The 22,816-nt window shown below is 39.4% G+C and overlaps 3 protein-coding genes across 3 annotated transcripts; all 3 read right to left on the minus strand.

The window, feature by feature from the left end:
• Positions 1 to 2,289: 2,289 nt before the first annotated feature.
• LOC140943117 (neo-calmodulin-like) lies at positions 2,290 to 11,149 on the minus strand. The gene is made up of 4 exons (XM_073392176.1): positions 9,955 to 11,149; positions 4,156 to 4,186; positions 3,891 to 4,034; positions 2,290 to 2,810 (listed from the first exon to the last, which is right to left on the minus strand). Exons 1-4 carry the CDS (start codon positions 9,964 to 9,966, stop codon positions 2,560 to 2,562), a joined length of 438 nt encoding a protein of 145 aa, XP_073248277.1. The 5' UTR covers positions 9,967 to 11,149; the 3' UTR covers positions 2,290 to 2,559.
• A 114-nt stretch (positions 11,150 to 11,263) lies between these two features.
• On the minus strand, positions 11,264 to 17,452 carry LOC140943116 (calmodulin-alpha-like). The gene is made up of 5 exons (XM_073392175.1): positions 17,163 to 17,452; positions 16,425 to 16,455; positions 15,156 to 15,299; positions 13,773 to 14,015; positions 11,264 to 11,854 (listed from the first exon to the last, which is right to left on the minus strand). The coding sequence occupies exons 1-5, from the start codon at positions 17,163 to 17,165 to the stop codon at positions 11,829 to 11,831; spliced, it is 447 nt and encodes a 148-aa protein (XP_073248276.1). The 5' UTR covers positions 17,166 to 17,452; the 3' UTR covers positions 11,264 to 11,828.
• Positions 17,453 to 18,804: 1,352 nt separating this feature from the next.
• LOC140943112 (uncharacterized) lies at positions 18,805 to 22,696 on the minus strand. Its single transcript, XM_073392171.1, has 5 exons — positions 22,526 to 22,696; positions 22,113 to 22,140; positions 20,858 to 21,001; positions 19,889 to 20,128; positions 18,805 to 18,913 (listed from the first exon to the last, which is right to left on the minus strand). Exons 1-5 carry the CDS (start codon positions 22,571 to 22,573, stop codon positions 18,876 to 18,878), a joined length of 498 nt encoding a protein of 165 aa, XP_073248272.1. The 5' UTR covers positions 22,574 to 22,696; the 3' UTR covers positions 18,805 to 18,875.
• Positions 22,697 to 22,816: the final 120 nt, after the last annotated feature.

Genomic DNA, 22,816 nt, shown 5'->3' on the forward strand with positions numbered 1-22,816 from the left:
TGCCGCCCAACGGGGTCGTGATTTTGAAGCTCCTGATTTAGAATGGGGTATCCATTTCAGAGGCGTTTTCTAGAACGGGGTATAATATTTCGAATGCACAAAAGCTCCAGTTTTGTAAGCAGCCATTTGAAATTATTCAAGGTCAGATTACGTTTAAAAATATGGGTCAATGCGTTAACAAGCAAACTGTTGTACTCTTTGCACCTTAGAACGGAGTATAAAAATTGGCCCATTTTTAGAACGGGGTATCAGTTTTAGGGCGAATTCTAGAACGGGGTATCAATTTTAGGGGAATTTTTTTTTAGAACGGAGTGCCAATTTGGAGTCCCGGGCGGCACATACCCACCCAAAAAATACCCAAGTGCCCGCCCCCGGGACTGGAGGATCCTTTGAGGTCACGACAATCCCGCAACCGGAACTTCTGTCATCTGTATCTTTACTTATCATCCCGAATACCATTTTCTTTTCCAATACCACATCCCGTGCGAAGATTTTGGGGAATCCCGCTTGCCGAGTTGTGGTCAAATCCTGTATCCCTTCAAGAAATTTTGCGTTTTCTGGAATCTCGTAAAAATCCCAGATCCCGAGAAAACCCTTCCAGATCCTGGATGATTTGTGAAATGGTAAGCTTGCACCCCAGATGAACTCCTTTTTTGGCTTATTGGCGTCATTTTTATTTTCTTCCCGTGATTGTTCTTGACAGTGAGTTGTGCCGGACTGAAGCCTTGGAAGTCTTGGAAGGGTTTAATCACGCGGTTAGAAATCTCACGCAATATTAAATTTGAAGTTATGGGAGAAACCCCCCCCCCCGGGGGGGTACTTTAGGAATTTTGGGGGTGGAGATGGGCCGCTGGAACCCTGGAACCGTAGCCTATACCAGAGCTCGTTCAAGTGAATTTTGCTACCCTATACTAGACTAAACTCCCACAATCCCTCCCCCCTATCCCAGAGTAGCTGTTTTCCAGAAACTACTGAGGTCACAAACACAGTCCAGCCAAAACAAAACCGATTTGATTTTTTCATATTTTTGAGTAGCGATTTTTGAGAACGATTTTTGAGAACGATTTCCCTACTGTAGACTAAAATCTTCAAACAACTGATCAGTTTCCTGGAAAATGATACCCTTTTTTAGACCTAAACTCTCTGGTTTATATACCCTATCCCAGAGTAAACTGCTTGAAAACCATACCCTTCACAGCGACACATATATGCCAGTACCCCCCTCCCCCCGCCCCCCTCCCCGGGAGAAAACCCACTACAAAATATACTTTAATAAATCATTCTGCAGGAAAGACTAAAAATGATAGAGAACTGATTGCATCGCCACAAATCATATATAGCTTAACCAATTCCAAACCGAATTTCCGGATTTTCCTCGTAAATGGTAAATACCCCCGGTTTCATCACCTGAGTTCATCATCTAATAATCTTTAAAAGCGAAACTCCCTCAATAACAAATTGATTAGTTTTAATAGAAGAAATAGGGTTTTATTTCAAATTTAGAGGTATACGAAGCTCTTGCGATTAAATTACACGTAGATCGAAATGGGCCTAATAATATATTTCATATAATATGTTGTACGTGAAAATACAACTAACAAAAAAAAACTACAACACTTGAACAACAACAAACAACTTTAACAGGTCACACTGTGGGTAACTTCAGCGTCTCTCTGAATTGAACAACCATGTACGAACGAGCTTTCTTTTACCAGTTTATAGCGACAAATATTTACAAGGTCTATTTACAAACCAAAAAGAGTGTTGGGTTAAAATTATTCTGCAATAGAAATGCTTTTCCTTAAAGAGAATGTGTTCCGTGCAAATCAAATATGATTTTGTATGTTTACTTCTTCATCATCCTTATGAACTCTGCAAAGATAAACAATAAAATCAAAAGAAAATGATGATGATGATGATGGTGGTGATGATAATGATGATGATAGTCCTGATAATGATATACAGTCGACCCCCGCTTTACGGGCACCTCATTATCAAGGACAGTTTTCTGTGTCCCTGGCCAATGCCCTTACATTTTCTCTAAATTCAACCCGCTTAATGCGGCACTTGTTTCTTGCCAAATCAACAGATTTTCATGGAGAGTCAACCTCGCTAATGTGGACTCGTCATTGTCACTGTGAGCTGTAATAAACCTTTTGTTTTTTTTAAGATTAAAAAAAATCTTCATTTGAAAGTATGCCGATGTTCCCAGCACTTCAGTACACCAAATAGTATGAATTGTGGACGTCAATTTCGGACTATTTTGCATCAAACGAGTTATGCGGGGAACGATTTTGATTAAGCAGTCTGAAAATGAGTGATTTTTTCAGTGTTTCGTTGGATTAGCCCACGGAATGACGCCGTTTAGTTAACGTTAGAGATGTTGTTTTACTTGTCATGACAATTTAATTTTAGCTTGCATAGCCCGCGGAATCGTTCGTGCGAGGAACGGTTTGGCAGTAGAGCTGCGAAGCCTTTCTCACCCTTTAAGCTTCCCCTCCAAAACTCTCACACCCGCAAAAACAATTCAAGCGTAAAAAATTATAATAAAGGTCGTCACTACTCGCCTTCATAGTTTACTCTGCCATCACCATCCAAGTCGACTTCTTTCATCATGTTCTCTACCGCAGCCTCAGTAATCTGTTCACCAAGGCTGATCATGACGAACTTTAACTCTCTCTTGGATATATACCCATTACAGTCTCGGTCAAACATTTGAAAAGCCTCTCGCATGTCATCTTCAAACGAGTTTTCACCCATCCTGCTCGCCATAACTTCTAGGAACTCTAAAAAATCGATCGTCCCATCGCCTAATCAAAACAAGCATTAACAAGCGTTAACAACAAACAAACAAACAAACAAAGAAGAGCAAAAAACAAAAACAAAATGACAAAACAAGTTAAACAGTTTTACAGTAAAAGATCCCGTAAACGTTGTCACTGCACAACAGGTTTAGGTAATCTTTTTCACATAATTTCCACAACTGTTTTAGGACTAAGGGGTTTCTGGAAAAATACTCTAATGCTCGTTAGTGTGCAGGTTTAGCTTTAGCTGGGCGCAATTGTTTCCGCAGTGGTTGCAGTTAGAATAGTGTTCAATAAGTGATAAAAATCCACTAGAGCACAGACCTTTAGATTTAGCTGTAGATTCGAGGACGAGTACGAGTAGGAGAACGAGATTGACTTTAATTGTTGTTGTTGTTGTTTTTTTTTTTTTGCGTATCCTCCAAAAATACACATACCGGAAAACATCACTGTACTTTTTTCCACCGGAAGTGAAGTAGGTTGACCTAGCTTCGCTCCCAATCGCAAAATGATGAAACTTGTAACATTTGATAACTTGTAGAATCAGATGACGACGGCTATCACGTTTTCCCGCCAAAATCAAGATGGATCAAGCGGTGGCTGGCAACGGCCTTTGATCTTGCCGCTTTTCGGTTTCCATGATCGCCCCAGTTAAAAATCTGTCAATCATTCGAGAACTGTAGCGAGCATGCTCGAAACGTGCTGGGAACAAGAAGTTTGTCTTCGCAGCGATTCGACACTGTGAAAGGAATTCGCTTTTGGTCCTGTTGGTCGTTGCTTTCTTTGCTGTAACCAATTTTTTTTTCGCGGTAATGTGGAGCTTACGTTTCTCTTTCTTCTGGTCGTGCTTTTGTCCTTTGCGGTTTACTACGCTAAGAACGAGACCAGTGAACATTGATCATGTAAACTCGGTTCCAGACCTTGCTGCCAGCTACCTCTCGAAAATATCGTTCTCGTATTCTCCCCTTCTCAGAATCTAAAGGCCTCTAATTTTAACCCCCAAAACGACGATTGACCCCGCACCGGAATCCCCCCGCACCCCGCCCCCTCTCCTGAGTGTAAATGTGTCTAAGTCTGACTAGTTACCATCTTGATCAGCTTGTTGAATCATGGCCTCCACTTCACGATCGCTTGGTTTCTGACCCAAAGATCGCATGACGTCGAAAAGCTCGTCGGCGGTTATTTTTCCGTTGCCATCTTTGTCAAAAAGTTGAAATGCTTTTCGGAAGTCTGAAATGAAAAATATCAACAGGGTTTTGCCCGCTCAATTGTGTTCATATTTCAAGATAATGTTAGTATTTGATATAGTTTATTTCAGTTTGGGACATTGAAGTCAAGTCAAGACTCTTACCTTCTATCTGTTGCTCTGTTAAATTAGAAGCCTATGAAAAATATAAATATTGATTCTGATTAGGATTTTCTAGGATTTCTAGGATTTTCCTCCTCCACCTCTTTAGAACAATAACAAAGGCATATCATATTTTTTCTCGGGAAACTTGGCCATTCGTATTTCCTACATTTTTTATACCCTTAGCCCTGGGATTATTACCTATTTAGTTTATAGTCAAGGTAGCTCAGTGCTCAATGTTTCTACGGGTCTCGTATCAGTATCTGAGTTTTTATGCCTTTTTTATCAATATTCATTTGCTAAATGGAAGTATTTCCAAATACATGATGCTTTACTGGCTGCCTGTCTTTTCCCTTGAGTTGGGATATCAAACTGGAGCAACAAATACAAAAACAACCAATAAACAGAGAAACAAATGTCAAATACACTTCAGTTACAGTTACGTTTACTTAGGTTAGCCAATTCTTGACAGGGTTGCATCACAACAGCGAACAGTCCCACCCTCCAAGGTAGATAGACCACCAGGCACCGAACCGGGGAACACGTCCCCCACTCTTAAATAACGAACAGACAGTGCCCGGTTCTTTCGTCCCAAAGAATGTATTTGTGCAAGGGTTATGAGGCGGGGCCTACGGTTTATCATCCTTATCCGAGAAGACTTGAAAGTCTGACCGCTTGCAGGGGCTTCATTGGATCAATTAAAAAGAAAGAATATCATCAAAATCACTGAAATCATACATTTCTCAGAAAATTTGCCGGTCAAAGAGGAAATTAAAGGTGAATTTTGTTCATCTTAATATGTATTTAACAATGCATTCATAATTGGAGAAGAATTACACTTTCTTAATGATATATAATCAGTTCTATTGTTTCGTGCTTTGTGCGAAATTCTCGTGAAAGCTGGTTGTTTGATCGGTGCGACTAGTTTCAGTAGTCAGAGTATCCTCAGCGACCATTTTAAGAATTTTTCATAGTTACTTTAACCTTACATTCACTTATCCTGAAAAAATATTCCAATTTGATTTCTTTACAGCGCCCTAGGGCATAAAATATCTTTTCAATTTTTGCTGTTACCGCCAATGTTATTCGTAGCTTATTTTCAAAAGCAAAGGAACACACGGTTTTAATGTTAAAAAGAACTAGAGTCTTGTTGTTCTTAGTTTGCCTGAAAAAAAGCCGCAGCTGCTCAGGCTATAGCTAGAATCTTAGAATGTTCTCGAAATTCCTTATCTACACTCAGCTGGGTACGCTTCGTACAGTATTTGTGTTTTAATGGCTTGGGTAAAGTACCCATATCAGCCTCCAACCCTTAATTACCGTTAGCCACAATGCCTATAAAAAACATCACTTTTTAGTATTTAGAAGAATTACATTCGGAATCAAAACATTCTGCACTTGTTTTGACTCGATCGGAGAAAATACTCGTCTCTAATAAACGAAGTCCGTCGAGAAGTTTGTGATAAAGCTAATAAGAAATAAACGCAATTTTTGATGATATAAAACCGGGCTTCGACGATCGACCATCATCATTTCGAGTCCAACTTTTAACAATACGGAAAAAGCTTTAAAAACCTTCTAGTTCTCAAAAATTTCTTCTTATACAACATGGTTTTTTGTTCCCATTACTAAAAATATGAGTTTTTTTCACCAATAATTTATTTTACACTTTGAAAATTTTATCTCAATATAAGGGCCCAAGATGAAAACGCTGTATTTTAATAACTTACCATAATTAGTTATCCGTTAACACTACTGATGGCTTTTTTTCCCGCCTATGCTTCTCGTTCACGGTTGAGTTTCACTTATTACTTGTGAACTTCAAATGACTTCGAGTGCGGGAGTTCAACGATTGACCCGAGTACTCTTGGAAAAGGAACGCACAAAAAAACAGTTCGATTGATGTATTGCTATTCCAATTCCGGAACAAATGCTAAATATATTCCAGAAATTCTACTCCAGGGAGCAGGATGTTACGAATAAAACGGAATATTGACGTCATGCGTCGCTGCCGATTTTCAGTTGTTAAAAGACTCTTAAAACAACAACGAAATTGGCGTACCCGGCGTCCCCAGTGACGATAAACGACTAAAAGCACACGAAGAAAACTAGGCATCCGATAAAAAAAAATTACCACTGGAACAAAAAAAAAAAGTTCTACTATATTTCCTTACACTGAAAGAAAGCGAGAAAGCTATCCCTGAATTTGTCAAATAGCATTTACTAGTTCAGCTTTGCTGAATGAGAGTTTAGGCGAGCTCTATCCTTGATTTAGTTTAACAAGTTGCAACTTGTTTGAATGAGCAACGAGAGCTGAAACATTTGTTTGATCGACAAGTATTGAACTATGTGTCTCTGCATTTAAATGCGAAGAGTTTTCTACGCTTTTAAACACGTCATTCTCCAAAACACGAGGCAAAATGTCGTCTGTACGAACGACGACTTCTGTCAGTCTAATTTCCCTTTTACTGTTCCTGAGTCAACAGTTGACGCCTGTTCTGAATACAGAAAATTCGTGTTTTTTTCGAGAGCACAGAATAATCCAGAAAGGTGTTTCAAACTCAGAAGTTGCCCTTAGGCTATCGTTTGGCAGATGTTCATTGAATTGCAAGCTAATCATGCTAATGGGTATCACGCAGAGCTTGTTTTGTAAAAGGTAATTAGAGTCAATTTAAACACCTCCTGGGTCGCATTATCCATTTCTCTAACTTTTAATCCGGGGCATAGGCTAACAGCAGGACTGGAACCTGGACTCTGGACTGGACTCTAAACTCTACTTTATATATGTTCGTGTTACCGTTCAAATGAAACCTCCCAGGCAGCAATTTTGAGTATTCGTTTCTTAAACGGATTTTGCAAAATTTTGGTGAGGTTTTTTTTTATCTTTGCCATTACCTGACTAACAACAAGGCACCCCCAAAAGAAGTATCGAAAGCTAGGTAACTCATGACCACGACAGCCGAGGAGGAGCTTCCCGACTTCCAACTTTCAACGTCCGACTTTCGATTTGCGATTTCCTACTTCCAACTCTCGATTTTCAATTTCCGACTCCTGACTTCAATCTTCTGACTTCCGACTTCCGGCTTCCAAGTTCCTACTTCACAATAGGCTCGATTTCCGCTGCACGAGTGCGTGCTTATTGCAAGGACCAATCAAAATGCACCATTTTCGAACAAGCTAACGGGACCAGGGATTGACTCAGAAGTCATGCCTCAGCCATCCCATTATATAGCAATTGATGAGAATACTGTCGCACCACCATGTGCGACTGCCTCCCGCGTCGTAAGCCTTCACCTCCTATATAAGCGACCACCAATCTAAAACACCAAAATTTTCCCAGTCAAAGCCTTATAGTTGGAACCTCTCATAAACGGCCACCTCTTGTGAGTGACCGCAACCATTTTTAAGGTTGACGGTTTTAGAAATTTAAATTGCTTTTAACACGGCTCTTCTAAGCGACTGACCACCTGATACAATCTTCTGATCTTTGTGTAAGCGGTATCGTAAATCTTATACTACGCCTGCAGGCCCGGATCCACACCGGTTTCCACCGTTTTACGGAAATCGGTCAGATTTTTCATAAGAAACTTATTTTTAATAATAATAGAACTTTCCAAGTTGAAATCTTGAAAATGGTCTGGACAAATGTTTTCTTTTTCCAATTTCTGGGAATTTGATGCGCCCCCAATGAATCAGAAACCCGGGAAAGCGAACTTTAGGGAGTTAGTATCCAAAAAAATTCCCGGGGGTGCATGTCCCCGGGCTCCCCTAGAAGCTTGCTCTCTCGGCCCCTCGTTTAGGAAATCGGTCAGTATTTATCCTAGATCCGCGCCTGGCCTGACTCAGAGTAAGAGAAGAACTTTTAGAAACAACATGGATACAGATTTCATGCTATACATTCTCTCAAAAAAAGTAGATGACTCTTCGCATTTTGGGTGGTTGCTAACCTGCAATATGTAGGATTCGAAACTGCGGTCTCGCATGTTAACTTTGATATAGCTACATATATTCTGTAGTTGTCGGAGGGGGTCAGTTGCTCGATTTGAAAACAAAATAATTGCCAAATGGTATCCCTGCTTTAACTTACAGTCACATTTATATACAGCAATGCAGCAAGTAGAGAAGATGGGAAGTGAAAATTCGGAATTCCGAAGTTAGGTGGAAGTCGGAACATGGACTTGAGTTTGAAGACGGTAAAGATGAGTGAGTGAGTTTAAAGATAAGGATACCTCGGGTATGATTTTCAATAGTATGTTTAAATAAAGGTAATGTTATGTTGTGATGTTATGTGTAATCCTATAGGACTGTTTTTATAGTGAGAACTTTGCACTGTCGCTCGAGTCTTTCCTTTCCTCAGCCTTTGCTTTCTTTCATATTCAGTTGAGTTTCTTTCTGAGCCTTATATCATTGTCTACCTAGTTAGTGCTTGCTTTAAAAGAGGCAGAGTCGAAAAACGAGTAGGCAACTGACGACATTTGTAAAATCATTTTTAATCCGAGAAGAGTTAAAACCGCATATAAGAAACTACAGATTAAGGACATTACCGGGCCAAATAAGCCCTGTAATTACGTTCCACGTAAAGGATCACTCGTAGCCTGTTGCCGAAAATGAGGGTTGCTTACTTTGAGTTTTTTTTAAGAAAATGAGAAAGAAACGGCGATCTACGCCCCTGTTATTCCAGCATTAGCTGCGTAAAAAGCCATACTGATACGACATGCGTTTGTTTTTATAAGGTCTTTAATTATGTTTCTCCTGGTTATCACTTGTAATTATTTTGAGTCACTTCATTGTTTCATTGATATTCTCCACCGTTTTAACAGACGTTAAAAGGAAATCCAGTCTAAACGTTTTAAGTTTTCTCTTTTTAATTGCTACAAATGAATTCTGTTCAAGTCCTTTTAAATTCAAAACGCGTATCAATGTTTCCTTCCGGTCAGTACGTGAAGCTCAGGTATATCAGCAAATATCAGACTTATACCTTTTTAAAATATTAACGTGACACCTGAGTGGTATCGGTCATAATACATAACTACGTCGCCATGTCAGCGATGAAACCTGCCAGGTTTACGGTAAACATGACATTACTCATTATTTTTCAAACTGCTATGCGTAAAGATCAACCTTATCAGAAAGTTTGTAAGGAATTTTTTTGTCGCAGATTTTGTCTTTTACTCAGAGTTCCAGATCACCTGGTGCTTATTTCTCACTTTTTGTTTAAGGGCGAAATCAGCTATTGGGCGACCATTTAAATTAAACCTCTTGCAGTACTTTCACACAATTCTGTCATTTTGTTTTTGGTATTTTACAGCATGAAATTTGGAATTTTTTCAAAATCTTGCTTTTTGCCCTCGGGAGTAATCTGATTAATATAATTTTGATGTACACTGGGTTTTCGATTTCCCTTCTGCTGCTATGACATTTTTGTGTAATTTGCGCGTAACTTAGAAACAGGTATTTCCTTAAACAGGTCACATCTAAAAAAGCGACGGATATTTTCTTTTAAAAAATGGTGTTTATAATCCCTTGTTAAACTGGCTTGTAAACCACTCGGATTTTATGTCACGATAAACGATGATACAAGATTTACAGTTTTGTTAGAAGGATACTAAACTTATGAATTTACTAGAAGCAAGTGAAGCTCGATATCGCAACTGATATTACGTTATAATGACTGTATTTTAAACTCACTTAAAGTTATAAGCTAACCTTAAAAAATAGCGATAATCTTAAAGGATTTCCAATAAAGAAATTTTCACTGCTGAAGTTTTGCCTTACCAACGTTGGAAACAGAAAGTTTCTCCCTACCTTGTTAGTCATGTTGCAAGGACCACTTTACAACTGGCATGAATATTAAATACAGCGCAACTCAATCGACACCTTTATACACGAGAGTTAATATATATCCATTACGAGGGAAAGCTTATGCAAAGTAATCATTACTTCTCCTTCTAATGATATGACAGTGAGCTGAAAGCGAAGTCACATTTGAATTATAATAAATTTCCATTTGTAGACAGCAAAGCTGAAATCGGAATAAATAATTAACGTTACGTAAAGTTAATAATTACTAAACCCGAAAATTAGCTGAAATTTTGGAACGTGAGTTGTATATTGGGACGTCACTTAACTGCAGGTGGTAATCCAGTGCATGCTGATTTCTTTTGTTTTTGCAGGTAGACAAAAATGGCACAAACGAGAACGAACTGTTAATGAAATCAGTACCTAGAAGAAACTCTTGAGTAGAAAGACAGAAGAAAAAAATTCAAAATAAACAACAGATCACAAAAGAACTGTTAGATGCCTGCATTTAATTCAGAACAACTTTGAAATTTCCTTGTACTATGTCACGAACCATGATATTGCTTGGAAATCGTACGCGAGAAACCTATTTTTTACCATGATGTTGAGGCGCACAATATCAATTTTGTTTTGCAGGGAAATGGCTCCAGTACAACCGTAGTACAAGCAGTACAAGGTTAAATTCCGCTGTTCGAAAAACCCTTTGCAACAGACAGTTTATTTTGCTCCAGGGAAGTTCTTCTCTTGAATTAGCCTGTTCCAGGTGTTCAGCGTTTTCCCGGTGTACAATTTAACTCGCTCCCCACTGACCGCCGCGCTCTGCTATCTGAACGCCTGCTACTCTTGAATTAGCCCTTTTTACACCTTCACTGAAAAAGACACTTACTATTTCAAACGACTCCTGATTAAATTGGTGTTTGATTTTGTTTAATTATTTGAGTGGGCGAGAGTTTCCTTCAGTGTGTGCAGGCCCAAGTTACAGATTTACCGTTTTCAGCAAAACTGGTTCCCACATCATACCAAATGCAATAGCGAAATCAAGCATTGATTAAAATCGAGACTTTTTCGAAGAGGTTGTTAAAAAACTGTATTTGTGATTTAACTGAAATCTGATAGATGAAAAAGTTCGCACTTTATGTATACAGCACAAGTTTGTCATTACATTAAAGTCAGTCGTCATTTTTCATTCTTACCAGTGATTTCATGAAAAAAACGTTGGCTGAGGAAATTGCAGTTAAGAAAAAGAGCACAGAAAGGAGCTCTGCAATTTGAAGTCTGCCTGGCAGCCGTTTGCGGAAAGGGCAGAAAAAACAAGGGCGGGATTTAATTCAGGGAGAATAGAACTACGTGAGTCATCGCCCGATTTCTTTGAATCCTTTGGAACGCCTGCCATTCAGGCTATGTAATTTGTAGTCTTTGAAAAATTAAAACCCACGCGTTTGTTTTAATTTTGTGATTAACTGTCAATAGTGAACTGATGGTTGAACCCACTCAAATATACAATTATAAGACTGTGTCAGTTATTTCGACCCCAAACAGTGCGAAAATAACTCATTTGCCTAATACAATTGGTCAAAAACTGAACTAAACAAAACACGAAATTAAATTTGACCTTATCTAAAGGCTACTCCACGGTTAATAACGTGCCTAACATACTATCATGCACGATCATATCGTTGTCGCGGTCACATTGTTAAAGCCAGTTTTACAAGCTGAAGCGACTTTCCTTGTGCTATCCAGTTAGTCGTATTTCAGGTTTTGACTAATGAAGCTTCACCTACAGACTTTAAAGGTTTCTTGACTTTAATAAAGTGTTCATTAACTGCTTCTTGGAGAAAACAACTTTGTACGTCATATAAGCAGATACATGGTTGACACCTCTAGGATGACATCATCTTTACGAATTCTGAAAAAAGATTGAAACGATACAATACCAGTGAATAGCAAATGAGCTCGACTAAAGACAATTTTATCAGCTATGGCACTGCAAAACTATAAGTCCTGAAACTTTGTGCGGGATCTAAAACTCTCCTTCAACTGAATAATCCGTCCAATGGGGGGACCCCGATGAAGAGAGACCCTTAATTATGATAACTATTCAATCAAAACACCTCTCCCTTTCTCATTGGCTGATCCTAGGTCCCCTAGCCTGTGTACAGCCGGGGAGGGGGCGTCTGTACTCAGGCTAGGATCCCCCTCCTCCCGCTAAAAATTTTTGGATTATCGACGTCGTGTGAAGACAGAGGGGTGGCAGTTCAGGTTAAGAGAAGAGCGGAAGACGTCGCTCGCTATGCGAAAACAAAATGTCCGAATTATTTATTCATGTTTATTGCCTAAAAAATGGATAGAATGTACAAAACACCAGAATTATGTTTTTTTTCGACTTTTGACATGGACAAGTTAGCGAAAATCCGCCACCACCACTGCAAAAAGCGCCTTAAAATTAGTAAAATTGCCCAATTTGAAAGTAATTTGCTAAAACCTTACGAAGATATAGGTCCGCAAAGACGAAAAATTTTACACACGTTTCATGATGGTGGGGAACATACAACTGAATCGCAACGTTGCGAAGCTACTTCTTTTCTCACTCCCAGACTTCGCGCGGACAACGGGCCAAGAGAGAACGCCTAGGGACTAGGCTGACTTAGGACGTAACACTTTCAAATTTGGCAACTTTAGGTATTTTTTAAGGTGCTTTTTCCATTGGTGTCAAAGGTTTTCCCCTAACTGGTCTACAGGAAACCCTGTACTAAGCGATCACTCTTTGGGAATAGCTTACTGAACGCTTCATACAGGCTGATCGTTTAATACAGGTTTGACAAACGTGAGAGTTATTCAAGAAGATAATAGCCTGTGCCAGGCTCTCAGATAGTATAGTGCGGATGTATTAAAACGAGCAAAGCGACTTGGGAAAACCGGGGTGGAACTGGCTAGGAAAATGAGGGTAATCAAAGAGCGAAATATCTATCCCACGACTAATTGACCTCCACCTGTTTCCGTCTATTCTTGGGCCAAAAAAAAAGTTAAAGAACTCTTGACGCCATAAACAGTACGACCTGTTGCACTAGTAGGATAGAGGTGAAGACAATGAAAAATAATTCATTGGGACCTCGGGAAAGGTGACCGCGGCAGTTTAATAAAGGTCGCAGTTTTACAGTAATTAAGAGAAATGATTTCCGGGACTTTGGTAAGTGACCGCTTAATAGAAGGTGACTGCTTAACAGAGGTCCGCTTAATACAGGTTTGACTGTATGTCGAAAGTTAAAAAAACCGTGGAAGGGTCAATTCGAAACGGTAACTAAATTAGAATCCGGGATCTAAGCCGTTCTTCAGCACGCCTGACGCCTGGCGCCTGGCTCAGCCGGGATATAACTGAGTAACGGCTCGCAGTGAACCGTTACTTTAATTCATGCATTTTACCGAAATGCGCATTTTTTCCCCTGTCGAATTTAGTTCGGCTGAAATAAAGATAATCAGACTATTTGAATCAATTCAGACGGCCAAAATTAACTTGAGTCAGCCTCAATTAGAATTCGATACGGCTCATTTGAAGTATAGCGTCTGAACCGGGTGTTAGAACTTCGTTATATTTGGGATAAACTGCAAAACCGCACAATATAAAAATAACTCACGGGGGTGGAATTCTGCACACTGAATTGTGTTAAAGGTTAGATTATCCTAATCTGTTTTTGTGATGAAAATTTTCAGTTTGAACGTGAAGTGGCAGCGAAAATCTTTTCCACGCCCGACATTTAAAAAACACTGTGCAAATTTATTTCTATTTCATTCAATCAGACCCTGAATTTTAATTTGTGGTTTATTACCTTCAAGATCAATTTGTCCATCTCCGTTCAAATCCGCTGCTCTTAAAATTTCTTCAACTTCTTCTTCTGTAAGCTGCTGACCAAGGTTCATCATGGTCCATTTAAACTCCTCTGAGCTGATGAAACCATTTCCGTCCACGTCAAAGACTTTAAACATGTCTCGAATCTCTTCCTCTGTGTCAATTTCCTTCATTCGTTTGTCCATCAGATGGAGAAATTCCATAAAGTCGATGATGCCGTTCCCTTTAAACAAAAGCGGCAATATTCGCTAAATCCATCGATAAATACGCTGAATCTTAAGCCCCGTCCACACGAATCCGGAGATTTTCGAAACCGCACGTTTTGTTACCCGGATTCGTGTGATCGGGCGCTAAAGCATTTTGGAAAGCGGTTTGAAAATCATGCTGTTTTCGTGAGCCGAATCCCGGGGAGGGGTGCTAGGTTTAATTTTTGCTGGGTATGATCCGCTGGCCTCTCAGAGCCCCTACTCCATTACAGTCTATTCTGTGTCCAATTATAGACCCCATCTCAGTCACTTTTAGGCAAATGTAATTTTCACGATCCCAACTTAGTCATTTTCTACTTATGTATCTACCTTATATTGAATATACAAACATTCCGGTACATTTGCTAATCGTAAATGTGAAGAACGTTCTTACCCCAAAGATCCATTAAAAATGTAACCCCATTATAGTCAATCCAGTGGTGAAAATGCGACCCCCATCCAGCGGCACATCCCCATTAACCTCTTTTAAGCAAGTACCCCCCCAACCCCGGCCCGCCCCCTCCCCGGGAGCGGATTCAATGGTTTCGCGTGGATGGAGGGTCGATTCATGTAAAAAACCCTGAGGTTTCAAAACTATACTAACTATTCTAGACGCTGCCGTAAAGGCACCAGAACACGGTGGTATTTACTTCCTCACTTGCTTTCTCTCTCACTCATTTTAAATAAAGTTCAACACTCAATGTACAGCGGTGTAGTAAGAAACTATGCGATTGAAACAAAACAACAAAACCAAAAAACGCGAAACAACAACAACAAAAACCAGTACAGTCAGTACAGTGCTACATACAGCTAGTAAACGAAACTTAAAAAATCATTAATAATTCATAAAGAAAAAGCAAAGAAATTAATGTTCGGTGAGTGTCTTTATATCTGATTAAGACGCGGCTAAACTTTACGTCCAATTTTTTAGACCAAAATAACCCCAAATCTAAATCTATTATTAAGTGCAAGAAGGAGCTGATCCATATCAGTGATTTTGAAGCCGTTCAAAAAAAGTCGCATCGCCTTGTGTTTTTAAACCTGATAATACACTCCTGCTCGTTTTTTAAACAGTACAACAAAAGGGGGTATAAAACCGACAACATGTGTATAATTACCGTCCATGTCAATTTCCCGGATAATCTCTTCCAGTTCCTGCTCGGTCGGGTTTTCACCCAGGGATCTCATTAGCACCCCAAGCTCCTTTGTGTTAATGGTCCCATCGCCGTCTTTATCAAGGAGCGCAAAGGCTTCCTTGAAATCTGTCAAATAAGAACAAGGCTGACACGTCATAACTGAAAAACTTGAAACAACGTGACTTTAAAAAGTTGCTCAAGTTAATTACTGCTACACGGCAAGCGCTTTAATTTTCTTAGCCAACATTTATAGATTTTTAAAAGAGGAAAAAAAAAACACAAACAGCAGATAAACAAGAAAAACGGTTCAACACCCATACTTTGAACCCAAATCACGTGGACCAGTTATCATTCCTAGTTAACGGTAAGGCTTGCGCATCGATAGTCATTTAACAGAAAACACTTGAAGAATCATCACATTTTACATTGAATTTCTGGCGAGCAAAGATGAAATATCAATTATTGGTGTCAATAAGAAACTAATCGAGTGCTTCTTCACGTGATTCTGTTTATTTCGTTAACTTTGCAACTGTTGTCATTGTGTTGTTTACGTGGATGAAATAATAACGCTGTGGCCGCTCAACAGAACGCTATTGGCCTTCTGGGCTTTTAGAAGCATTTTTCTTAGGGTCCTGCAGGGATATTTCAATTGTTCTCTGCAATGTGAAGTAAATACTACAGCGGTAATCATTGACGATAAGTGCTCTTTTCACTCATAGCACCACAGTAGTATATTTTTTTTCAGTATCTCTTAACGAAAAAATTTGAGATATGATAAGTTCACTGGGCACTCTTTTAAACTCTTCAGTTAACTGGCTTCAGTAAGTGACTCTACGAAGCCAAACAAAAAAACTTCAAGCAAATTTCTTTTTGTAAAATGCTGAACGCAAATAGTAATATGTGAAAGTACAACTGCTAAAGAGGTTTCATTGATTGATCACACGCTCCATAGGACTCAAAAGTTTAAACCTATTCATACAGCTTCGCGAGGTGTTGCGATAAACGTATTTCTAGTTATACAACGTAATAGATAGGCCTATGTAATAGTTAGTAATGCCGAATAAGTTCCTTCTAAATGGTGGCTCTGTATCAGTCATGATCAGTTCGTCTACAAGGTCATGAAGTAGGATATCGGCATTGAAAACATACTTCGAATACAGATCTTACTAAATCTTTTACAATGATAACATAACTAGATAGATACAATGGAAGGATCTGAGAATGTGCCACTCGGGTCATTACTGATCTCACCTGCAATCTGTCCTTCAGTTAACGTCAACTCCTGTGAAAGAAAACAGACAGTGGGGCTTTTTACTTTGTTAGAGCAGGTTGAAAAAGTAAGGGAAAAAGTGTTATCACCCGAAATGATTTGTGATTTTACGCGCGATGTCTGTGCCTATATCTTCTAGAATGCCCTCACCGAAAAAAAAAATTAAAGGGTCATTGGGTTAGAGTAATGACGAACGTAGTTCTTAATTAACAACAATCTCATTTGGTAACTGCGCAGTGAACAGTATTAGCCTTAACCTCATCTTAGCAAGTAAAAAGCCTACATAACCTCATTACCTATCCCTAACAAGACAAAAATGAAGTCTTCGTGAAAAGAGTTCGTTAAGGTAGAGCCGGGATATGCGGTCGTTTTGCACACATTATCGATCACATGTATCTGTTCATTAGGTAGTCGTCGGAGCTCTATCTAAGGACAGAATCAGGGCAGTAAAATGAAAGAGAACCATACAGTAGTTCTTGATCAAGGTTAGCGAAAGCGAAACTGACAGCGGATCCGTGCAAACTAACAAAGTCTTACATGATTTGAGATAATTTTCCTGTAGACCGAAGTCGGACACTGATTCGTACTCGGGGAGAATTTACCGACGCATGAGTTAAATTGAGAATGTTTACTACAAGTTAAGATCTCAATGATAACAGTACGTTGAGTTATTCAGTTCAAGACTAGACCAAATTTTTTATACTATTGGTCAGACTTACCATGACACAAGCTGCTTGTGTTAGAACACAGTGTACCAGATGCTTTTTATAGTCTGTTGCTCCCTTAGATATCTTGCAACGAGTCTATCAATTGGCGCAACACAGCTGACAACACAAATGTCTGACTCCACTTGTATGCAGTCTTAGTCTTTTATCGCACGATCATGCTACTCGTGCATGCTTTGCGGACAGGGACAAGCATGAATGATCTGGTGAATCCAAGATACTTAAATCAACAATGATGTCATGCTATAATGTACGGTCTTCAGTAACTTGTTTATCTATTTTGTCGGTTAGAAGACTAAGTAAATTATTCAGTAGCCCTATAGGGATGCTTTGTTAAATTGATTTGAGATCATAACGAGAGTCCACATCACAATGGAAACAAGGAATTTATCAACAGAAAAGATCACAGCGAGTGAGCAGGAGCTGAGGGTATTAAAATTCTCGTAACACGTTCCCAGTGCAAGATAGCAGAGTCGAGGCTCCAGAAACGTCTTGGTGACGTCAATTGTGAGTTTATTTTGGACACGTTGCGGTATTTACAATCTGATTTCAAAACCGAAAGATCTTGTTTACTTGAGAAATCGAAAAAGAAATTATAAGCTCCCTAAAGCCGTATATTCTTTGTAATATATAGTCATTGCGCAGAGCTGATCCACAAATCTATAATTCACTTAAAGGAAGGCTTAGGTGATTTAGGAAAAGAAAAACAGAAAGCAAAACTCTTCTATCGAGCTAGCAGACTTATATTTACACAGCTAAAAAGGAACCATGACTGCATCACCTAAACCCAATCCACACCACTTTGAAAAGTCTGTGGTCAGCCCCTAGATTTAATGTTTTAAAAGCTGGTTCAGTTTAATTCACGAACTTAGGCAGCGGACAATTTACAGGTTATTATTCTACGTCCATATTTTTGGTTAAAGACCTAAATGACCCAATTGGAAGTTTTTTCGGAAAGCCAAACAAAAAAAGTCAAGATTTTTTCTGGAGCACCAGCATTGGTTGCCTCTAAACTGGCGGAACGTTCGTCACGACACGTGCAAATGTGTGCAATCTCAACTTCTGGAACCCTTATCCTCGCGTACAGTGTCTCCCCTCCCCTCCCCTCCCCTCCCCTCCCCCGGTCAATATTCAAGTCCAGACGTCATTATCGCCTCTTCACAGTATCTAGTTTGTCCGTAATCGATTTCTGACAACGCATCAGTAGGCAGTTGTTCAGGCAGTCCTGCTTAATGGTGCTTCTTAGGTAGGACTTGAGTCGTCTGAGGAGAGAAAATGTGCTCTCCGAAGTCGGTCTTTATAGTATTGTCAAATATATTCGGGAAAAGTGTTTTCGGCACCAAAAGGTGAGGTGGGGGGGCTACGGACCCCCCTGCCCCCCTGTTCCGCCGCCTATGGTTGAAACAGACAATGATAAGAATCAGAAACTAAAAATCCTTCTTCCTCGTTTTCTATTTTTACATTCTCTCCCTTTCGCGTTTTGCTGGCTCCTGTCGCTGTAAATGGCTCTAAGTGAGTTAAGAAATCGTCCAATGCTCGTGGAGAGCTTTGGTAATCAACCACAGCGCGTATAGATGTATAATGCGACTCAGGACTTAATTTTAACGGTCAAAAAGAAAATGATTTCTATTGTACCACAGTTTAAATCAAACTTTATTTGGCCTGATACTCGTGGTATTAAAGTTCATTATCTTCTTCAGTTCATGGTCATGGCTCTGATGTTCGGGATAGCATTTTCACGAATTCTACAAAAAAAAAAAACAATCAGTCGATTAATTTTTATTCATTCAAAATACTTTTCCATCTCTGATTGGCCAGCTTGGTTCAGCTGGCAGAGTGTAGGCCTGGTAAGCGGGAAGCCATGAGTTCCCCGGCAGGCCGGGCCAGGACCAGCAACCAGGCTTTTTTAAAAAACTTTTAAAATCCTTGGCTGTAATTATTAAATCCTTTCCTAGTGTAGATGATGATAGGGAGCTTAAGCAACAACGACGGCAACAGCTATGAAAACGTCACATGAAAATGTAATTTGCGTTGCCTCAAACTTGTCACGCTTGTTCCATCTCGTTTAATCCGTCAATTGTTGGCGAATGTTTTTGGAGTTGAATATTCTAAAGGACTGTATCAAAGTTAAGGAAAAGAATTCGAAAGGAAAATGTGTTGTCTTGTTTTCCCGTCCTCGCCGACAAATCATGAAATTAGGCATTTTCACGTCGTAGTCGTGCAGTGACGGCAACGAAATGCACAAAAAAGCGTGATGCACGTGCAAAGTTGTTGTTTTGCCAATCATGACGTTGTCGTCGTTGTGACACGGGACGATTCGCAACGACGATTTTGAGCGCAACACAGCATTACAACATTGTTGCGACATTGTTTCGAATGGTTGCAACATTGATCCAACATTGCTACGCTGTGTTGCGCTCAAAATCGTCGTTGCGAATCGCCTCGGGTAATTAGCGCCATTGGAAGAAAGGTGACGGTAAAAACCCTTGGCTGTCGTGCATAAGATCTCATTTATCTAAATTCTTCTGCTATTCATGCCCAGCGGAAAACTGGCACCATTTTTTGGAAGAAAAATACTAAGTTATAGGCTTGATGCTTTTTCCATAGTCAGATAGTTATACACGTTAACATTATTTTCTCAAATTGGGCAAAATGTAGCATCAAGAAAGGGGTGGGTGGGTAGTCCCCCAAGAATCTTGTACTGCCACAAACATACAAACCTTCGAAATTGATTTTTCCGTTCTTTTTAGTGTCTGCTTGACTAACAAGCTGGTCGATTTCTTTTCTCGTTAGCCTTTCTGGGATTCTGTTCAAAAGACACCGCAGTTCGTCGGCCTCCATAATGCCTTCCCCGGATTCATCCCAAATATTGAACAGCTCAAGGACTTCCTGTTGGGTTTCCTGTGCTATCTTCCTCTGCATCAATATGCAAAATTCGTTAAAATCAACAGCGCCACTGCCTTTAAAGACATGAAAAAAATTATAGTTAGTAATGTTTATACCACCGGTAATCTAATTCACCTATTTCACTTGGCAGAGCATCTGTTTAGTTCTTTGGCAAGAGCCATCTTGTTCTTTGGGCAGCGGCAACATTTCACCTTTTTTAGAATTTTTACTCCATCTTTGTCAACTGTTTTTTCTCAGGGCTTTTCTTTGCAAAGTAAACGATATCCGAGTCAAAAGGTAAATTGACAAACATTTGATGTGATTATCTTATGATCAAATGGGAGGGAAATTTAAAATATTAACCGCCTTCCTACAATCTGAACCAGGGGCACCCAACGACGCATTATCGTTTAAAACCACTTAAACACAATAGCATTGTATTTTAGTATTTAAACGGTACATATAGGCATATTTTTATGCCCTGAAAATTTTCATCTGTTCGGATTTCCTAGCTGAAAGTCTAGTGATCCAAAAATTATAGGGATCAAAACGTACCTCTTCGAAAATTTCAACCAAAGAAAAGGCTACCGAAAAATTCTAGGTGACCTTTTAAGGGTAAAAATCCGTTAAAAATGGGCAGTAATACCACTTTTTTAGATGTTCGAAAATCCTAGGAGGGGCAGGCAAGCAAGAAATTTTACAAAAAATGTTCCGAAAATTCTAGATCCCAAATCGTCTTCCGAACCGATATTTTCCGAAAATCATGTTGGGTGCCCCTAATATTTGATTTAGTAGTGTCTTACCATCCTCGTCCACTTCCTGGATCATTTCATGTAAGTCCTGTTGATTCGTTTTTATTCCCAAATTTTCCATCACAACCCCTAGCTCATCTGTGGTGATTGTACCATCACCATCCCGATCAAACAGAGAGAATGCCTCGCGTAATTCTATAACAAGGTAACAACAAAAGTTTAACATTGTGTAAGTAATATTTCAAATATCGTCCGAAGCATGTCCATAAGGGTGCCATCGTCGTTGAGATCTAACAAAAAAATACCTCGTGTAACAGTCACGAAGCAGTGTTCCGGTTGTCTTTCGCCCCAAAGGGAGTCCAAGATAGTCTTTATCCTGGATTGCACGCCATGGATTCCGGATCCTAGGTACTGGATTCCACTCTTTGTCAGTGAAACTTGGATTCTGGGTTCTGGAATCGTAACCGGAATTCTGGATTCCTTGTGCTGTATTCCGAATTCCACAAGCAAAATTTTCCCAGATTACAGATTCCAGATTCCAAAAGGCTTTCCGAATTTCCTTATGGGGCGATTTCTTTCTGCGGTCTGCCGCAAAACAAAACTTTTATATGTACGGAAACGAGACGTGTCAGTGGAAAGCACGATTTTTCAAGCTACAACATTTATAAGGAGCAGTAATATTCTTTATTACATCCACTTTGAAATCACTGGCTATCCGTGCAATCTGATTGGCTCTCAGCGGTGTGATTTATTCCTAAATCGCACCATTTTTTGCTCTAAATCGCATCTGTTCCAAATCGCGTCATTCATGTTCTAAATCGCATCATTTCTGTTTTAAATCGCACTATTTTTGTTCTATATTGCATCATTTCTGTTTGGAAATATAAAATGAGATGTAAAAGCAAGTTTGTTTCGGCTTTTTAACAAACCGGCTCCTGACTAAATTCTGCGATTTCAAAATGGAAGTAATAAAGTGGTAATTGAACTTCGTGTCGTGCAATTTTGGTCTGAAATCATACTTGTGATTTCAAATCGAACTCGCACTGCGCGCTCGTTCGATTTTGAAATCACGCGTATGATTTCAGACCAAATTGCACTCCACTCAGTTCAATTACCATTATTAATATTGACACTCTTGACTTGCCAGCAATATATTGCTCCCGAGTTCAAGAGGCCAGGAGACGTAACTGGCTCAAAATATCGAACTTTGGACATGTTGGAACATCTTAACTTTGCGGTTCGCTTCATTATTGACATCGTTTCTCAGATCTCATACGCAAGGGTTACATGTAAAAGCAGTTTTTACCTTTGACAACGTCAGGCGAAAGTTCACCCTGAAAAAAAAAAAAGAAAAAATATCCCTCAGGTGACAGAATTGTCGTTATTATTGACCATCATCAAAATAGATTGAACTTGCTTTTTTATTAAATTCATACGCGTACCACAAGTCATTAGCATAGGGATAATAAACATTATTACTTTAAAATGTTGATGATGTTGAATTTTAAAAAGTTTGGGTTTAGAGACTGGTAAGTCAGAAAGTAACTTGACTTATTTCCTCAGATTTAAGAAACAGACATACGCCTATAAACCTATATCTTCTGAATTCAAAAAGCTAACGTTTTTGCTAAATCAGAAAGAGTGCAGAAACTTGCAATTATCATTAGCAATCTACCATTGTTTAGCAAGTTTTCAGGTTCCATGACTGAGTTTTCCTACCATATCGCTAATCTTTCTTCCGTTGCTGAATCTTCGGACACTTCCCATGTTGTCCTCCAGCGACCTGTCTCGTTGCACTTACGGTTTATATTACAAAACGAGTCGAGAGTAGATAACTCGGTGTAATAAACCTCTTTAGTTGGTATTTAGTGGATATTGTAATCCTTCCTGGCCCATAAATTTTCCCAGAGTGACGTCAGTTATTGTTCGTTTTCGCTCGAACACAATAGGCCATACAATGAATACGAAGATTAATTCTTTATATCACAGGTAAACCAAGCAAATATAAAG

This window comes from Porites lutea, chromosome 7 (genome assembly GCF_958299795.1).
Source record: "Porites lutea chromosome 7, jaPorLute2.1, whole genome shotgun sequence".
In the NCBI taxonomy this organism is placed as follows: domain Eukaryota; kingdom Metazoa; phylum Cnidaria; class Anthozoa; order Scleractinia; family Poritidae; genus Porites; species Porites lutea.